Source organism: Oryx dammah, unplaced genomic scaffold (genome assembly GCF_014754425.2).
Source record: "Oryx dammah isolate SB20612 unplaced genomic scaffold, SCBI_Odam_1.1 HiC_scaffold_24, whole genome shotgun sequence".
NCBI classification, from domain to species: domain Eukaryota; kingdom Metazoa; phylum Chordata; class Mammalia; order Artiodactyla; family Bovidae; genus Oryx; species Oryx dammah.
The window spans coordinates 33794625-33807342 of record NW_024070208.1 but is presented as its reverse complement, the minus strand read 5'-3'; the positions used below and the strand labels follow the sequence as shown (position 1 = coordinate 33807342).

General features: G+C 44.2%; 1 protein-coding gene across 1 annotated transcript in view; it reads left to right on the top strand.

The window, feature by feature from the left end:
* Positions 1-3110: 3110 nt before the first annotated feature.
* Positions 3111-12718, top strand: part of NUP58 (nucleoporin 58) — a 30036-nt gene continuing 20428 nt past the window's right edge. The window contains exons 1-4 of the mRNA XM_040266776.1: positions 3111-3429; positions 8070-8209; positions 11328-11477; positions 12104-12241. Of these exons, the coding sequence (XP_040122710.1) occupies positions 3323-3429; positions 8070-8209; positions 11328-11477; positions 12104-12241 (535 nt within the window). The 5' untranslated portion in view covers positions 3111-3322. The remainder of the gene's footprint in view (positions 3430-8069; positions 8210-11327; positions 11478-12103; positions 12242-12718) is intronic.

Below are 12718 nucleotides of genomic sequence, written 5' to 3'. Positions count from 1 at the left end.
AGAAAGGTAAGCAGGAGGCAGAAATTCCTGCCAAAGGTCCATTGCCAAACCAGGTGAATTTAGTACCTCTTTTGATACTCTCGCAGCACCCAAAGTCCAGGAGTCAAAGTATAGGGCCCACCTCAGGAAGGGAGCACAATGGGAGATTCTACCTACTGAAGCCAGGACCAGAAGGAGTCTCAAACAATCCAGTGCCCAGAATACTGCAGGAAATTTACCTTAACATTTTACCTTTACCTAAAAAGGTCATTGAATAAATTTATATAACCTAGATTCATCCCATTGCAGCCATGAAATTAAAAGACGCTTACTCCTTGGAAGAAAAGTTATGATCAACCTAGATAGCATATTCAAAAGCAGAGACATTACTTTGCCGACTAAGGTCAGTCTAGTCAAGGCTATGATTTTTCCAGTAGTCATGTATGGATGTGAGAGTTGGACTGTGAAGAAAGCCGAGTGCTGAAGAATTGATGCTTTTGAAATGTGGTGTTGGAGAAGACTCTTGATAGTTCCTTGGGCTGCAAGGAGATCCAACCAATCCATTCTGAAGGAGATCAGCCCTGGGATTTCTTTGGAAAGAATGATGCTAAAGCTGAAACTCCAGTACTTTGGCCACCTCATGCAAAGAGTTGACTCACTGGAAAAGACTTTGATGCTGGGAGGGATTGGGGGCAGGAGGAGAAGGGGACGACCAAGGATGAGATGGCTGGATGGCATCACTGACTCGATGGACGTGAATCTGAGTGAACTCTGGGAGTTGGTGATGGACAGGGAGGCCTGGCGTGCTGCGATTCATGGGGTTGTAAAGAGTCGGACACGAATGAGCGACTGAACTAACTGAACTAAAAAGATCATTGAATAAATTTATATAACCTAGATTCATCCCACCTAAAAGACTTTCAAAAAAACTTTCAGGTTGTGAATGTAATTTTAAACATTTGGGATTAGTGCCTAGGAATGTGAGGGCAATAGAGGATGAGATTGTTGGATGGCATCACCGACTCAATGGACATGAGTTTGAGCAAACTCTGGGAGATGATGGAGGACAAGGAAGCCTGACGTGTTGCAGTCCATGGGATAGCAAAGAGTTGGACTTAGCACTGGAGGACAGCAAGGAATGTTAGCATAGCAAACACAAATCCTTTGTGTGTGTGTGTGTGTGTGTGTGTGTGTGTGTGTAAATGCCACTCTATAATAAATTTTAAATAACCCTCACAATTAATTTTCCAGGGAAAATCATTAGCCACCATAAAAACTAGCACAAGAGGAAACAATTCTTAAAGAGATAATTTGCAAGAACAGCATAAGTGGCAATAAGTGTTTATAATTACCAGGCTTAGTTTGTAAAAAAAAAAATTATGCTCATTATGTTTAAAGAGATCAGACATGATTAAAATATCTGCAGTGTATGGGGAAAAAAGTTTCTTAATGATCTAGCAGACATGAAGAAGAACCAAATAGAACTTTTATAAATTAAAAACAAATATTTTTTCCTTTAAATAAGTTTTCCTCTTTTTTAAAATTAATTTTTATTGAAGTATAGTTGCTTTGACTTCCCAGGTGGCTCTGTGGTAAAGAATCCACCTGCCAATGCAGGAGAGGCAGGTTCCATCCCTGGGTTAGGAAGATCCCCTGGAGAAGGGAATCAGAACCCACTCCAGTATTCTTGCCTGGAAAATCCTATGGAGAGGAGCCTGGCGGGCTACAGTCCATGGAGTTGCAGAGCCCAACAGGACCGATCCACTAAACAGTTCGAATGCACACGCACAGACACATAGTTGCTTTACAGTGTTGTATCTGGTGTCTCATTATCAGGGAACCAGTCCTGTCATGGGGTCCCACTCTCACGACCTCATCTAAGCCTTCAGTTCAGTTCAGTTCAGTCGCTCAGTCGTTTCTGACTTTTTGTGACCCCATGAACTGCAGCACGCCGGGCCTCCCTCTCCATCACCAACTCCCAGAGTTCACCCAAACTCATGTCCTCCGAGTCGGTGATGCCATCCAGCCATTGCCTCCCAAAGGCTCCATCTCAAATAACTACCAGGACATTGGGGATTACGTTTTCAACATGTGAGTTGCAGAGGGACACAGTTCAGTGCGTATCAGGTAGCCCAAGCTCAAGGCAGGAGGAAATGCTGCATTAAGGGGAGCTGTGGGATGTTAGGTTATAAAGAGACGTCACTTATAAGCCACTGAGTACCACAAGGAAAGAGTCATTGGGTTTCTGATCAAGGCAGTGTCCTGGTGGGAATTGTTTTGGAAAGCAAATACGGCGGTTGCTTATAAAATGTATTTTACTGGAAAAAACAACAGGTAGGAAAATCCTTTGCAAGAGTAACGTGACAACCTCTGATGGAAAAACAAGGTGCACCTGCTTTGGTGGACCTCAAATGCACCATAGCCCGCAAGCCTTTCCTCAGCCTCCTGCCGGAGGGAATCTCCTCTTTAAAACCCCGTTTTTCTTATGTGTAAGTTTTGCTTACGGAACCCTTACATCGTTCTCGCTTCGGAACTTTTTTTGTCCGGGCCACTGCGCATCTTCCCTGGCAGGCGGCAAAAATATAAGCAATAACTGAGATTCAAGAAAGCTGAGCGCCGAAGGATCGATGCTTTTGAACTGTGATGTTGGAGAAGACTCTTGGTGGTCCCTTTGGCTGCAAGGAGATCCAACCAATCCATCCCAAAGAAATCAGTTCTGAATATTCACTGGAAGGACTGATGCGAAAGCTGAAGCTCCAATACTTTGGCCACCTGATGCGGAGAGCTTATTCGTTTGAAAAGACCCTGGTGCTGGGAAGGATTGAGGGCGGGAGAAGGGGAGGACAGAAGATGAGATGGTTGAATGGCATCACCGACTTAAACTCCGGGAGTCGGTGATGGACAGGGAGGCCTGGCGTGCTGCAGTCCATGGGGTCGCAAAGAGTCAGACACTACTGAGCGACTGAACTGAACTGACTGAGACTCAAAAGCCATACACCAAAGAAACAAACGCAAAACTGAACTGAAACCAAAGCACTATCCCAGCTGGACGTCCGGGCACCGCCCCCGTCCGTCCCAGGGCGCTTTGCGCGGCGCGCGGGTCCCGCCCCTTCCCAGCACCCCCTGCGCGGCGGGCGCGCTTCCGGAGGTCCGTGCGCGCGACCAGCTCAGACGTGCGCGGCGCGGCCTCCACCCCCTCAAGCCTGTCTTCGCGGTTGCGGGGCTCGGCGTTCGCGCCAGCTCGAGGCTCGGCGGGAGCGATGCTGCCGGGCCCACCTGGGCCTTGAGGCGGGAACGGCGTGCCGACCCTTTAGCTTGCCGACGGCGCGCGGAGCCTGTAGCCATGTCCACAGGGTTCTCCTTCGGGAGCAGCACGCTGGGTTCCTCCACCGTGGCCGCTGGCGGGAGCGGCACGGGCGGAGGTTTCTCCTTCGGGACCGGGACGTCCAGGTAACCGCGAGCGGCCTCTTTCCCGGCAGGGCTGGGGGCAGGCGGCCTCGGGGGCTGGGGCCTGAAGGTGGGGGCGAGTGGGGGTGGGGGCCTGCGGGAGACAAGCTGAGGGCCGAGGGGCCTGGGGGACGAGGGGCCTGTGAGGGGCGACCTAGGGGACAAGTGGCCTCTGGGGGGCGACCTGGGGGGCGAGGGGCCTGTGGGGGGCGGCCTGGGGGACAAAGAGCCTGTGGGAGCGCCCAAAAAGGCTGGGGACGGCCTGGGGTTCGCGGGCGGCGGGGGTGGGCGGCCTGGGTGGGGAGGCTCGGCGGCGGCATCGCGGCTTCTCTGGGCCCATCCCGGCGCTCTACTGCGGCACCCATTGAATGTCGAGCGGCTGAGTGGATCTCAGCTTGTTGGGGTTAGAAAAAGACAATAGAAAATATTAAGTGGGGACAATGTCAAGTTTGTACCCGATAATTGAGACGCCGTTGCAGGATATGTGGTTTGGGTCGTTAATGATTTTCTGGTTATTTTAAACACTGTTTCAAACCTTTTGTGCTTCGTGGAACCCTATCGGAGCTTTTGTGGGGTTTTTTGTTTGTTTCAAATACTTGTTACAGCACTTATTAGCGGTAATTTCGAACAGTCTCTGCAAATTAGTATAACGCAGGTGAGGGCGTTGTGTCGATTCGCATTGTTCTTTACTTGGCTTGTAAAATGTAGGCACCATCGTCTTCGTTTTTCTGGAGCCTGCTACTCACCACCGCTCCCCGCCCCCCACCCGCCCCAAAGTGTGACGACCATTTGGCTTTGATCTCCAGAAAGAGGCAATTAAGATAAAGATCTTTTTAATGATGTGAGATTTAATCTTAAACTCAATCTTCTGAACATAAAAATGGAGATCATTAAATCAAGAGGCGTGTGCAGAATGAATTACAAGATAGCTCCTGAAACTTAAAGAATGTGGTTGTAGATTATCAAGGCCAAAAAAACACACCAAAACAAAACCTATAGCTTTGTCTGTACCAAAAGGGAGGGGGGCACAGACTATGCAGTGAGATCAGAAATCTGGAGTTTTCCCTAATAGCGCCTTCCCTCATAATCAGTAAGGCCTGATCTTTTTAATGCTTCGGTTTCCATTTGCTTTACTTCTAGAGACACCACCCTGTTGTAGGCTCTTGTCATTTGTAGAACAGGCTCGTATGTAATAGGCTCTCTTTTAGGTGGTAGAATAAGTCCTGTTCTCCTGAAGCTATTTTCTTTTGAAAATACTTAAGATTCCTGCCAATATCTCAACCAGTGACCTTTCTCATGTTAGATGAAAACTGCTTCCATCTTCTACTTTGATTAGTTCCCTGGGATCCCAGTTGTCTCAGCTGCATTCACGTCAGCATTTTTTTTCCCCCTAACAACATTATCACCAGGGTGATTAAACATTTTTGTTTCCATTGCCTGTCATCAATGATTTTCTGCTCTTCTCCAAATGAAATAAAAATGAATCTTACCATGGTCCACCAGACCTGGTCTGGAACCTCTTCAGACATCCTGAGCCCACCTCATTTGTTTGTTCCAATTTAGTAATATAGGTACACTGTAAAAAAAAAAAAAAAAAAAAGCCTGCAGGCACACCAATAAGTAACTGAAATAAAGTTTCAACAAAAGATACTACCTTCACACTTTGATATTTTCTATGCACTTTGATCTTTTGATCTTTTTTCTTTTTTGACCTGATACTTTTCTTTCCTTTTTTTTTTTCCCCCTTTCTTTCTTTTTTAAAATGCTGGTTATTCTCTTGTGGTGGATCCTGATCTTAGTTTGAAAAACACAGCTTGGGTGTTTTCTCAGTTCCTCAGGTGAAGGCCAAACCCATTCCAACTTGAGGGCAGTTCCCTTTGCTTGGAATTGCCATGCCACCTGCTGTACTGAGCTGATGCCTGCATGTGGGCCTCAGGTGGCTACAGCCCAGGGAGGCTTTGCAAGACCTGTCAGCCGAGAGGGGTCTCCGTCCCTTACCTGATGTCAAAGCACTTAAACAGTTATGGTCATTTCACTTCATTTTTTGTTGACTTGTTTATTGTCTGATCTCAGCAGTACAGTGTAAGCTCCATGATGGTGGAGATCTTTTCATGCTGGTTTTCCAAGAGACACAGTGGAGCTCAGTACATACTCCTTCAATGTGTGCGCCGAGTTGTTTTGGTGTGTTTGTCGCAACCCTATGGACTATATAGCCTAGGAGGCTTCTCTGTCTGTGGGATTCTCCAGACAGGAATATCGGAGTGGGTTGCCCTGGACTCCTCCAGGGAATCTTCCTGACCCAGGAATTGAACCTGCATCTCTTACATCTCCTGCATTGGCAGGCGTGTTCTTTACCACTAGCACCACCTGTATGAATGATAAATATTTCTCTGGTTGGAAACTTTATGAGGGCAAGATCTTAAGCTCATTTATCACTCCGAGACCCTGTGATAGTGCCTGGCCATATAAAAGGGCTTTTCTAAATACTTGTTGAATGATTAAGTAATAAACTTGAAAAATTTATACACGCTTTAGAATGTCTTGGGAAATTAATAAAAGAAGAGATGGTCTAACACCTGCCTATTGAAGTACTGGTTTGGAGACCTAACATTCTTTTGGGAAATCATTTTGGGGAAATTACTCTCCAAGCTTCAGTTCCCACATCTGGGAAAGGGGTATGATAACATACTGTTTATCTCAAAGGGTTGCTGGGTGAAATGAGCTGGTTTACTCTGTAAATGTCACCTGTTAGTTTAGCTCTGAAGTCCACAGTAAGGCCAGCAGGGAAGGTAAGATTCTATTCCAGATCTGCCTCGTCTTCTGGCTTTTCTACAACACATTCTGTTGAGGAGTTGGCAGATAATTATATTGTTTAAGACAGTAATTGATTAAGTCTGGGGTAGCTTTCTGTTTTTCTTTCAGTGAACTTCTCTGCCACAGAGAAATTTCTCCTTTGCTTCTCTGGTGAAGTAAGATTTCACTTGGCTGTATTTTCTTTGGTAATGTTTTCAACTTTGTGAAGTTGTGAAACACTTCATTGTGTCTCCACTTGTCTTGAATTGTCAAGAAATTTTAAATACTTGTCTTAAATGTGCATACTGTCACTATATATCTGTTGTATGTTCATGGAAAAGCAGCAAAAACATAGAGTTGCTGATTAGTTTCAGAGCAAAGGGAGCATAATAAACATTTTCTTAATTTGATTCTGTTTCTTAAAATTCGATTTGATTCAGTTGATTGTGATTGTGGGTGAGGCCTTGCAGCCCTGCTCTGCCAGTCCCCTGTGCTTGTACACCAGGGGCACGCACGCATCGCTGATGAGGACAGACACAGGGTGCACTTTCTCCTTTTTCTTGCTCAGTGCTGACGATTGATTCCAAGTTCTCCTTCCTTAAGAAGCTCTTCCCTCTCTATTCCTCTCACAGTGATTTCCTGGCATAATACCTTGTATATAGTGTGTTTAGTTGAATTTATAAGTGCTCCTTATGATAACAGTAGCAACAACATTTATTGAATGAAGTTAATGTGCTCCTCATAATCTCTAAATCTTTATAGAAAATCCTTGTTATTCCCATTTTGCTAATGAGGAAAGAGAGGCTCAGAAAGGATATGTCACACAAGTGCCAGGAGGTTGGGGAGCTGGTTCTGGAGCCTGGCCCAATCACTGCTGTCTGCCCCTTTAGTTGAAATGCTGCAGGCTTTGAAGATTCTTTTAAAACTGACCTTGGGTTGTGTTGTGGCATTTATGTCTATGTGGAAGGACAGAGAGAGAAGAAATAAAGATTTGGGCATAGGATGAACAGGATTTCCCTTTATGTTATACAGGTTATAATCACTCTCAACTCTACTACATAATTTTTGAAGTCTCAGATTGTCAAGATATTTTGGCTTGTTTTCATAATTTGTCCTCCCATTTATAGGTAGAAAATTTGAGCCTTTGTAGCTTGCTAAGAACAGTTGAAAAGCTGTGAACTTTGTTCACATTACTTGTCATTGTCAGCTGCTCTTTTTTAAGCTTTCAGAGGCTCTGAAGAGCGCTGACTTCTGCCAGTTTCACACTGTCGTGGTAGAGGGTAGTTCTGCTTTGCAGGTTCCTCATGCCAGGACACATCTGTTTGTGTCCCTCACCCCCAGTCGCAGTGGTGGTAATACAATGATAGAGACATGGTGGAGACAACTCAGACTAACTTTTCTGTTTCTGTCATGTGTTTTCTGTAGCAGTTGGGGAAGGACAAATGAGCTTAGCAGTGTGAATTGTACATACTTAGTTCAAAAGGAGAATGATCCACATTTCTAGGACTTGCTATGGTTGTTTTAAAATACGTCAGCTTTCAAACAAAAACTGGTGAGGGCAGAATATATGTGATCCTGTTTATAACTCCTTGGGATCTGAAATCCTAGCTGCTCTAGATCCTACTTTTCTTGAAGAATGATGTTGCCTTTTTTTAGGGATGATTTTATATGTGGACTTATTATTAAAGAGAACAGAAAAATATTGGAGCTTGGTTGGTTAAAGGTAAATTGTTAGTTATTTTTGTACCCTGTGGAGATGCATGAGATACTAAGTTCGAAGAGCTAGCTTGCGTTTCTCTTAAACAAGTACTGGCTCTAGTAGACTTTACTTTGTGTTTTTTATAAACAAGCAACCCTACTGTGGGGCTCAATTTTGGGACCCTTGGGAGCACCGCCACTCCAGCTACAACATCTGCTTCTGGTGGATTTGGAACCAGCCTCTTCGGATCTAAACCTGCCACGGGGTTCACTCTGGGAGGAACGACCACAGGTAAGGGGGATCATCACATTCTCAGGGAGTGGATTTGGGATATTCATTCTTTGCAGGTTCTGTCCTCTATCTTCTCCCTTTACAAGAATCATCATTGGTGGTAGACTTAAAAAAAAATAGCAAATACTGATAGGAAAAGCCATACAGGAATGTGGGGTTAAGGGCCAGAAATAGGGCCAGCCATTAACTGTGATATACTTCGGTGAAGGAGGGACAACACACGTACATCTAAGGATGAAAGAAAAGAAATCTTTTTAAATATAATGAATTAAAGTAATTCAAAAGTTTGTTAGATTACATAACATAGTGTTTTACGTTAGTGAAGATTAAGTCAGGTTTAGAGTTTGGACATTAATTTAGCATATGTGGGACAGTCAGCTTCCTATTTTGCTGTAACATTATAATTTACATCCCTAAGAGATGTCTTAGATTTTTTTTTTACTATTACAAACAATAGTTTCAGTGGGAAAGGGCAGGGGGTAAAGCTTTCTGGTAGACATTTTAATAATAATTAAGAAATATATTTTGTTATAAGCCAAAAATATGTTTCACTGGTGCCACCATTTAAAAGTTTGCTTCCTTGCTTGCCTTTGTCCTCTGCCCTCAGAGCCTCCTGGTCTCCGTTGCCGCCTTTGGCGTTGAGCTGCCAGCCTTACTGTGGCACTTCCCACAGCCACACAGAGGCCACGGAAGGTCTGTGGGAGTACCATGAGCGTGCCTCTTGAGGCAGTGCTGGTGTTTTTTTGGGAGTAGCTTTTTTTTTTTTCCTTGCCTGATTTTCTTATAGGCAGTAGTCCTTGCATTTTACAACTCAGTCCCTAATTAACCAAACTATATACAGCTTGTAATAAGGGAACCAGTGCTGTAGGAGGAACGCTAGTGTTAGATTCTGATTGTGGTGGAAGACTGTTGCCTATCAGCCTCACCAGCAGTGTTACAGCTCCCTCAGGGTGATTTCAAATCCTCCCCTACGACAGGGCAAAGGAGTGCAGTCTTCCACTGATGCTTCAAGCTTATTTCTCTTTTTGTCCCCAGCAATAATAACAACTATAACTACAGGATTAACTCTGGGTAAGGGTTTCTGAGGGGAGGTCCCAGATCTGTGGTTTCCTGCTCTTTCCTGATCTCTCTCAGAGTTGGGCTGTAGAAGACAGCGTGTGAGGACCTGATACAGATAACAGATGCTGACTTCTCAAAGAACCTTTCAGTACTTGAGTGTTTAAAAAATAAAAAAATCGATGACTGTGTAATCCTTTTCTAATTCAGAAAAAATTTTAAATACAGATTTTTTTTTTGTCAAAATTTATTTCACAGTTACATTTTTCAGTCATTTAAGCCCTTTTAATGGAAAAAAAGGGCCAAAGTCTTGGAATTAAGCGCTGGTTGTACCTCTAAATAGTTGTGAGGCCTTAGACAGTCATGCTGCTGCTGCTGCTAAGTCACGTCAGTCATGTCCGACTCTGTGCGACCCCATAGATGGCAGCCCACCAGGCTCCGCCGTCCCTGGGATTCTCCAGGCAAGAACGCTGGAGTGGGTTGCCATTGCCTTCTCCAATGCATAAAGTGAAAAGTGAGAGTGAAGTCGCTCAGTCGTGTCCGACTCCTCGCGACCCCATGGACTGCAGCTTACCAGGCTACTCCGTCCATGGGATTTTCCAGGCAAGAGTACTGGAGTGGGGTGCCATTGCCTATCTGGCAGCTTTTAGTTGTCTATCAAAGGAGGGATGAAAGGTTTAGATTCCCTTCCAGCTCTATGTTATGGAATGAGGGTAGCCAGGGCGACAGTTGCCTTGACCTTGATGCCAGGGAATAATGCAAAAAGATGAGAGCACAGTGAGGAACCACAAAAGTTAATTCTTTTAGTTAAATGCAGGCTTAAAATTGAAAAAAATTAAAGATTTGTGGACTTTCTTTACTTGGATGCTGCTTGTCTGTTATCCACAGAAAGCATGTCTGTTTACCACTGAAATTTTAGAACTGGTTACACAGTCAAGCAGTTGGCTCCTCTTGTGAGATTTTAGAACCTATATGGGTCCGAAGCACATTACCCTGGCAGGGACTCCAGTTGTGGCAGGGGCAAGCCAGGAGCATGGTTTCTGGCTTCTTTTCTCTCAGTTTTCAGGAGAAGCCAAAATGCAGGTCATTCATAATTTCTTTGTGTAATAATTTTGAGCTACTGCTTCTGGCTGTGGCCTTGAGTCTGCATGATGCTTTGAATATTGAGTTTTAGCGGAATGTGCTGGAGGTGGTGGTATCTCTGAAGTAGAATCGACAGAATGCAGGGGAGAGAAAGTATATCATGGATGTTCATGGTCTCCGGCTTTAGCAACCCAGTTGACTGTGGGGAATTTAGGGAAGTTTTTATAGGGAGACATGTAGAGTCCAGAGGGACATAAGGCAGAGATAGCTTTGGAGACTCAGATAGATATCGACTTGGACCCATGAACCTACAGTTGAGATTCTGAATGTGGGCAAGATGTTTTAGAAAGTGAGAGAGCAAAAATGGAGCCAGATAGAGTATGATTTAGTAAGTGAGCAGAGATACACAGCTAGTATATGTGAAGTATCAATAGACAGAACGGGGAACTAAATTCAGTGTCTCGTCATAACCTGTAATGGCAAAGAACCTGAGGAAAAAAAGTATGTATTTATAAAACTGACTCACTTTGCTGTACACTTAAATCATTGTTAAATTAGCTGTACCTTAAGAGACGTGAACTGAGGAAGGAGACAGGAGGGACTGGAGGAGCCGCATGGGGAGGAGAAGAGAGGCAGCTGGGCACTGACAGAGGAGCAGAGGAGGAGCATTGCCAGCAGCAGAGGAGGTGTTTGAATTTAGTCTTGGAGAAGGAAGACTTTTTCTGTTGAGTATTAAAAAAAGGAGGGGAAGCGCTGTTCTAGGTAAATCTGGAGGTGGGGCAGAAGGTGAATTCCAGTATCACCACCTCAGTTGGATTTTCCTCTTCGGTGTTCACTGTGATTTGGTGAATGATTTCTCTCTGGTTTATAAGTGCGTATATCTGTTCTATCTACACAAAGTAGAATCTTAGACTTTTAGGGTCCTGATTGATACCGGTATACATACGGTTATGGTAAGATGGGATTCTTTTTAAAACAGGAACGGCAGCCACGACATCTGCATCTACGATAGGCTTCAGTTTAGGCTTCAGTAAACCCGCAGCGTCCGCCACGCCCTTTGCGCTGCCCATCGCTTCTACCTCGGCCAGCGGTCTCACGCTCTCGTCTGCACTGACATCCACTCCTGCAGGTGAGACTGATGGAGAATAGTGGCATTTTCTAGTTTTATTCTCATTTCACTCAGTTAGTGAACAGAGGTGTCCACCTTTAGAAAAGGTAACTTCAGTTGGGGGAAATTTTTATTTCAGTCATTCAGCAGTGTTGACTCACTGAATTACTGGTTTGTGAAGATCTCCTTGAGCATTAAAGCAGCAGAGGCCCTCTTGGAAGTTGGTCTCTTTACAGAGCAAAGCGGGGTACTGGATGAGAGGTCACACGTGAACCTGTTCCTGTCTGCTTTGTTCTCAAGGAACATTCTGGTGACAGGGGAGGATAAAGACTGCATAAACCTTGCCTGGTTAGGAGTCATCTGGTTTTGAGTGTGGAGTTGGTAGTCTGGGTTGAAAACTATTACTGTCTCAACTCTCACCTGATACCATGCTAGTATTAACCAAAGCTTATGCTTGTCACTGGTTTTTGTTTTAAAGGTAATATTTCTCTCTATTATTAAGTATATTTAATGTTATCTTTAGTGAATAGTTTTCCCCAAGAGCCAGTTTTATCTTGACATCGGTTTAAGAAAATGCTTTGTATTTTCTGTGATGTTCTTAGAAATGCTGTTTCTTTCTGAAGTCTTACAGTTTTCACTTTTTATAGCATCCACAGGATTTACCCTGAATAACTTGAGTGGAACAGCAGCCACAACTACCACTGCCTCAACAGGCCTCTCTTTAGGGGGGGCCTTGACTGGTTTGGGAGGCTCACTTTTCCAAGGTACAAGCACAGCAACATCAGGTAAGTGGTGATACCTACTTTCCAGAAGAGTGAATGATAAAATTTTTCATACATAGTTGGATATCTTTGCCATATTTTAGAAATACATTTTCTGAACATGACTAGATAAGGAGACAAAGAAGGACCTGTTTCAAGAGTCAGTAAACTGTTCCAGAGATACTTATCTTTTGAATAAATGGCACTTGGATAGTACTGAATTGTTTAGCCTCTAAATTCACTGTGAGAGAACTTGACCTCCTGACCCTGACCAGGTTCTGGGAATGGCTTTGTTACAGATGTTAGGGAAGGGTATTAGAATGCTTTGAAGGCAAGGCATTAAAAGCAAGTATTAAATGATTTTATTAGTTTTATAGATGTCTCCTCTTTTTTTTTTGGTGAGTATCTTCTCTTAACCAAATCACTAGCTTACTGTAGCATACGTTTCTTTGCAGGACAAATATTTAAACATCTTTCCCAAAGATTCCAGTGAGATCAAAA